Below are 7527 nucleotides of genomic sequence, written 5' to 3' on the forward strand. Positions count from 1 at the left end.
GCTGTACTCACCCAGCATCTGGCTGAAGAGCAGCTGTTCCAGGTCTCCCAGCACGGTGACCACCAGCTCTGGGTCCACCTTCAGGAAGGCCTTATCTCCCCCGTCCTCCCCCTGGCTCTTGGACCCCGACTCCCCTCCAGCTCCGGCAGTCTGCTTCTTAGCGCCGGCCTTGGCCTTGCTGGAGAGGATCTCGTCGTCAGACTTCCCGTCCTCAGGTGCCTTGCTCAGCGGCTTCACCTCAGCGTAGGGCCCCCGAGGGATGCGGCTCTGCTTGTTCAGGGCAGAGGGGGCGGCCAACGGGCTGAAGGGCTTGGATTTGCCCTGGAACAGGGAATGTTCCGACTTGGAGAGGTTGCGAGAGAGCGGGGCGCCGCCTCCTCCCGCGCCCCCTCCTCCTGCCATCTTGGGCTTGCCCACCTTTGGCTGACCCACTCCGGGTTTGGCCATATCGTCGCACCACTTGGGTTCGTAGAGGTGCATCTTCTTCTCTGTGTCGGTGAGAACGGCCAGGTTAGTCATAGACCTCTGTTTGCGGAGGTTGGAGGGCACCGGCAGTCGGCCCTCGGAGCTACCTGCCCGGTAGACCTTCAGCTCTCCAGCGCGCTGTACGCCCTGGGGTACCGGGGGCTTGGCCCTCTTGGCCGCCACACCAACTGCTTTTCCGTCAGCTTGGCTGTACGTCTTCGTGCTATCGGTCCGCTCCATCTTCAGATCTCTCTTTCTGCCTTTCACGCTACTCCCATGAAGCATGCCTCCTGCATGAGACCATTTAGAAAAAGCATCAACAGGAGGGTGGGGGTGAGGATTCCTCACACAGACCCCCCCTTTTGTTCCTTATCAATAGAATGAAAAATAAAATAGAAAAATAGAAAATGCAACAATGGCAATCCTGAGGACAGATTCCTGCTTTCCTGCGATCCCCCTGCTCCCTCCTGACAGGCTGCTGCAGCTGCAGCTGTTGCGGTGCTGCCCCGGCGCTCCCTTTCTCTCCTTCCCTTCCCCTGTCCTGTCGTTTCTCCCTTCCTCCGTTTTTTCCACACTCCTCCCTTAGAGCAGCACACCCTCTCCTCCTCCTCCTCCTCCTCCTTCTCCTGCCTGCCGCTGAACCGCGCAGCAGCAGAAATGACAGCAGCGGCACACGCAACAATGGTCCCTCCTTCTCCTCCCTCCCTCCCTCCCTCCCTGCTAGCTTTCTGCTGCTTCTCCCTCCATCTCCTACCTCCCTCCTGCGCTCCATCCCTCCTCCCACCAACCCGCCCTCCCTCCTCCTTGCATTTAAAGATGCTTCGCGGTGTCTCTGCAGACCGTGTGAATTGCAACGGTGCGAATCCCGCGATGACAAACAATAAATGTGCACCATGCACTTAAACCCGGGAAGCGATCACCTTTCTCACACATCACATTTCCACACGGTCGCCCCTGATTCCTTTGTTCTCCGTCTCCCCACAACCCCTCAACCCCACCCTCTCTCCTTGCAATGCATGCATGCTCATTACATTCAAAATGATGCATGGTTTGACGTTAGTGGTACTGAAATGTTGTGAGCAGTAATGCACATTTGGATTATTGTAATGTAATTATGCTCCATGCACATGACTGTATGGGGGTTCTGCCTTCTGATCACTACATTATACTTGGAAAACAGGCAATCTACGAGCTCACAACATGTTGCAATGCAACACGTTGTGTGCTTGTAGATGTGGTATTTTCAAACAAATGTGTAATTGGGATGCCAGGGTGAAAGTGGTTAATCTTACACAAAGCAACAACTGCATGCCACATATGATATGGGTGATTCCAGATGTATCTCTGACTAGAATCACAATCAGCAGTGTAGTAGCCTGCTTTATCCGCCTCCTTTTCATAATATCGCAACAGTGTTGATAATCTATTTTATCCTGTTGCACTGATAAAAGGGAGAGGATCGTATGGTTTTATTACACAAACTTCACCTGGGGAAAAAATGTACACCATTAAATAGCTGTCGCCAAACGAGTCATGGAGACAAAAACCTCAGCAATAAAAGTGTGTCAGCCAAATGGGTGACTTCAGTAGGGCAGACAAGAGACTATGTTAAAGGCGACACACCCAAAACCATGCTTCAGAATAATTATATCTACAGCTCAGACAGAGAGAGGCTGAAGAGGCACACACAGACACACAGGCATAAAAACAATATCATACTGAAATGTTATTTCTGACAATGAAATGTCCTTTTTAAGACACGCCCTGAGAGCATTAGCTTTTGTGATAGTCAGTCTACACATTGATTGATTGATTGAAGAATTTATTAACAGTTTGCAGAATTACAGTACATTTCAAGCACAAACTCAATACAAAGGCTGTTAACTGTGAGTGGACGACCCAATTAAGCATTACACTTGTTTCCAACAGGGTCCACCATGTTCAAATCATCAAAACATTTAGAGACGTACAAATAGACACTTCTATAGACAGAACAGGAATTCATCAAAAAGGAGGTAAAAAGGGAAAAGAAATATATACAGTGAGGGGAAAGAAGGGGGGGGGCGGGGGGGGGATTCAGATTTTACGGGGGCCAGTTTCGAATTGCAGCCATCCGTAGGTGCCCTTTGAGAGCACCTACACACAAACACACACGGCGCACACCCATGCATGCACGGGGCACACATATACACATCTCTCAGGAGTATTCTGTGATGCTTTGGAGCAACATGCAGGCAGCCTTGGAAACCAATCTCTCTCATCACCTGCATGACATCTGTTACACCACATCCAGCTCACAAAACAGACTGGGGATGTTTTCCTTCTGTCAATCAATAATGCTCTGCAATGTTTATAATATAGTTAAGTGGATTAATGATTATATTTGGTCATTTTATATTCTCTTATATTTCCTTCTTTGTGTTTTCAGCAACTAAGTAGACTGTAAATTTCCCTTATCACAATGTAAGTGAACAAGACCATGAATTAATTTATCCGTAACTCTGAGAGTGTATACAAATGTCCATGTGGTTACATTTGTACACAACACTGTCACTGATAATGCTAGAAGCTAGATGCTCCGTACTCAGCCGATATGAATAGAAACTCTAACAGTCTCATATGGGTCTCAAGGCACCTGGTATTGAAAGTGTTTGATGTATGCCAGAAACAAAGCTGCAGCTTATCCCCCTTATCACAAGGACTCATGCCTCCCTGCTGACACCATTGATGGTGTCCTGACTCCCATAATCCTCTGACTAAATGACTTTCTGTAGTAGTGTTGTTAACAAAAAACATCCTTCAACCCATCTTCATAGCTCTTAACCTTGTTTTATGTACTAGTACTGGGAGTATTGAAACAATCAACAACAACAACAACAATCAAGCCTTTCTGTAGTTTTTTGTATGTTGCGAGTCATCTATAAAAAGTCTATAAGAGGCCTGGGCCGTGGCTCAGCGGTCCAGGCACCTTGGCCGGTAGCCCGAGCCGCGGGTTCGACTCCCGATCCCGACGGCCTTTACTGCATGTCACCCCCCCCATCTCTCTCCCCATTTCCTGTCAGCCTACTGTCTGTCCCTCTATAAGAAATATAAAATAAAGGCGAAAGCCGCAAAAGAAAACATTACAAAAAAAAGTCTATAAGATATAAATGTAGGAAACCAGAGGATCGAACAAGGGGAAGAAATGCAACATGATTTTATGCAAACATCTCTGTAATCATGCAAACAGGCTGAGTCAGAGGGGAAAGGAACATCTCCAGGAGTTCTTGTTTTTCAGCCTCAGAAATCTGGTTCCTATCAGAAGTGCCTGGCTTCATCAGTCATTGTGCCCATGAGGCAGATCCGTGTCCTTACTGCACTGAACGCATCCAAACCCTGTGCTAGTGAATGAGGTGTGGGCCACCCTTCCTCAGGAGAGAAGAAGGGTGGAGGACTATCCTGCCTTTGGTTTCATTCACATCTGGGTCTGATTCTCACTCTCCGACTGGCCATCCAACTGGCTATGTTTATTCTGTGTGTGTATGTGTGCACGCGCGCACACACAGCTGCATGAAGGGACAGCCAGTTACACACAGCTGTGTCTTGTAAATTTCCCTGGACAATGTGTGTAATCGTTATGGGGCTGCTCAACTGCAACGCTGGAACTGTGATCATGATGATAATGATGATGCAATGAATAAAAGACCACCACAAACACTTCCAAAATGTTCTCTCCCCTTAAACTGGGAATAAAAAAGCAATATAAAAGTGTGTGTGTGTGTGCACGCGTGCGTGCGTGTGTGTGTGTGCACACACGGCCATATAGTTCAGGGGTTCTCAACGTTTTTGGCTGGGGACCCCCGGAAATGCTTTGGCCATGTCTCGCGACCCCCGCATTGTCCCCCTCCCCACCACCAATACAAACTGACTGCAAAAATAACCTTAATAATAGAATCATTATCATAAATGAATACTGAAACCAGATCATCAAGGAATCATTAAGGAAAGTTTATGCATGTACTATGTGTACTATGTAAACTCTTATTTTCCATTTTCCAGCTATTCCGTTTTTTTTTATGATTTGGGGACCCCCCAAAATAATTTGGCGACCCACGGGGTGAGAACCCCTGATATAGTTGGTCACAGTATAAGGACACGTGCATGTGTTCATACCTGGTGTCAAATATGTGTAAAGAAGATTAATAGTGTATCAAGCTTCTAAAAAGTCTTCACATCTATAATGAAATCATGGTGCTGGATGGAATGTGGTTACGCGAATAGCCAGAGGATCCGGGATATTATAAAAGACGGAATGGTAATGTGTTTTGTCTTTTTTATTTGTGTCTATTCCCATTGAATTAAATGTGCCAGAGAACTGTAGGAAAGTGCATCTTGTTCTTGTTTAGAGCCAAGGTGATTAAGTCATTGTCTTGTGCTAATGTTGGAACGGTGCTTTAAATTGAAGGACCTATTTAGACCTTAAACTATGATTTACGGTATAATTACTGCATACCATTTTCTTCGTCATTTTATTTGGCACTTGGTCATCGCTCATCATACAGTGAAGGCATACCTGTACGAGACTCAACTGGTAAAGGTCCACAATTACAGTAATACCTTTTTCAAAATCTCTTTACAAATGTGTGTTACATTCTCCCATTCACATTCACAACAACAACACAAGTAGTAGTAGGCCTACAATTATATTTAGTATATGAAATCTAAAAATAAAGTGGTCAAAATGGTCTATCTTACAGTATGTACGAAAATATTGATTTCGGTATGGTTGTTTAAAGTCTTTGACTTTCCAAAGTAAGATATTACACCACAGATTATTAGCGACTTTTCCCCAGACCCTTTGAAGCTGCAGATGATGTCATGGAACTGGCCATAATTTCATTGCTAAATGGCAGATATTTCACCATATGAGTCAGTTGTAGTTGAAGCCAGATGCACTGACACATCTCAAATGTTTTATGGCCTCAAAAGAACGTTTATTTTCTTCTCCACATCTCTCATGTCTGTCCTTTGAGGCCAAGTTGAAAGCTGATCCTCAAGTGAAACCAATCAGTCTCTCTGTCCTGCATCTGTCCACCCTGATCTGATGACCACTCAGTCGCCACGCACAGATCTCCCTGAGGCCGGCTCAAGCCCCTCGCAGTCATGAAGATAATTAAGAACCCACTTAGAGGTTAACTATGTACTTAGCCATTTGGATAATCTAACCCTATTTGGATTATTGGCTATTATGGATTTGTTATAGAGCTAGCATATGTTGATTATGTTATTGTTTGCTGATATTGATCAAGAATCAACTAGTTGGCCTGGGCCATGGCTCAGTGGTCCAGGCACCTTGGCTGGCAATCCAGTCTGGCAGTGTGCCACGGGTTCGACTCCCGATCCCGACGGCCTTTACTGCATGTCTTCCCCCCCCATCTCTCTCCCCATTTCCTGTCAGCCTACTGTCTGTCCCTCCATAAAAAATAAAATAAAAAGGCGAAAGCCACAAAAAAAAAAACATTAAAAAAAAAAGAATCAACTAGTTTTATTTGTTCAATGATCAGTAGGCCTAGTGAAATTTCTTTCTCACTCCAGTATGATGACACCAGGGGCGTGCACAGATAGACACTAGGTGGTGCTAGAGCACCAGCAACGTGCCCTTTTGAGAGTTTGTATTTTTGTACCGTTTGTTAATTTAATTTTAGTTTTGAACAGTGTACAGTATGTGGACCATCGATCAATTCTGGTTTAAAAGCATCCAATATATTATTTATGTTCCAAACTCTATAAATCTCACACACTATTAAGGCAGCCGGCGGTTCCACACTCGCAGCACAAGGTGCCCTATTTTCACTTGAGCACCTGCCCCTCAAAATGTCTGTGCACGCCACTGGATGACACCCAGTAAATACAATTAACTAACTCAAAGTTCAGAATATCAAGTCATGTCCCTTTGATATGTCTTATAATGTACTGTATACGTATATTACTTGTCTATGTCATGTGTTTCTCAGGCAGCCAGGCACCCAGTAAATACAAATAACCTCAAACTTTTAGAATGTTAAAGGGACACAAAATAATATATGTTAATGACGTTTAGAAGATTTAGGACACTTTCCTGGTGTGTAATATCATGTGGTTTTAGATATTTTAGATTTTAGCAGTGTGGGCTCACTTACTAATAGACATATAAAGGTATACAGACGCCCTTTCCGGCTCTGGAGCGTATGTGCTCAAGGGAGGGCAAACCATTCCCGAGATTCCTTGCGAAGCACCGCGGAAGCATGAGTGTGCATCACAGAGCGCATGTCGGGTCTGAAGTCCCGGTAAAGATATGCTGTGATTGGCCAGTAATCACTTGAGTGACAGCGTGACGTAACGTGCCTTTCACGCTTCCGGCGTACTTCCTCCCCCAGTGTAAATTGTTCCGCCCCTCCTTCAACACACATGGCTCCAACGAACAGCAGCGGCTAATGAGGCATCTATTTCTTTTAATATCTATGCACTTACCTCCTGGACTACATGTTGTCTCAGTAAGACAGCCCTCCCCCTATCCACAAGGAGGAGCAGTGCACTAAAGCATTATGGGAATTGTAGTCCAGGAAGGAAGTGAGCCCAGTGTCAGTGTTATATTAATGATTTTATTTGTATCATTAGCCTAGATATTTTTTATTTTTGTTTACCTTTACCTGCCCCTGGTAAATAAAGTTGAATTTTAATTCAGTTCCAGTCGTTTGCAGCTCATGAAAAAAATGTGTATGAATTTGCTAATTTCACGCATTTGTAACTGTAAAGAAAAGTGTTTGAGTTGTGGAATGTGAAAAACGGGGTGCATACTTAGTTTAGACTAGTCATTGGTTAGACATAAGGTTGGTGAGGGGTGCGTTAAGACGACCGGATTAAGGTTGGTGAGGGGTGCGTTAACATGATTTTCTTTTGTTACTCTTCACACACATTAAATAATGATAGATACAGTTATTGAAATTAACAATACTTTTTATATAGAAGTTACAGCAAGGACTGATTCTGATTAACTTGGTTTATGAATGCAAAAATCTATACACTGATTAGAGGCACTGTAAA

The 7527-nt window shown here is 44.7% G+C and overlaps 1 protein-coding gene across 1 annotated transcript in view; it reads right to left on the reverse strand.

Moving 5' to 3' along the window:
- The window catches only part of nav1b (neuron navigator 1b), a 71110-nt gene extending 70212 nt beyond the window's left edge, over positions 1-898 (reverse strand). The window contains exon 1 of the mRNA XM_079510440.1: positions 12-898. Coding sequence (XP_079366566.1) covers positions 12-750 — 739 coding nt within the window. The 5' untranslated portion in view covers positions 751-898. The remainder of the gene's footprint in view (positions 1-11) is intronic.
- Between the last annotated feature and the right edge of the window lie 6629 nt (positions 899-7527).

This window comes from Electrona antarctica (genome assembly GCF_951216825.1).
Source record: "Electrona antarctica genome assembly, chromosome: 9".
Classification (NCBI taxonomy): Eukaryota; Metazoa; Chordata; class Actinopteri; order Myctophiformes; family Myctophidae; genus Electrona; species Electrona antarctica.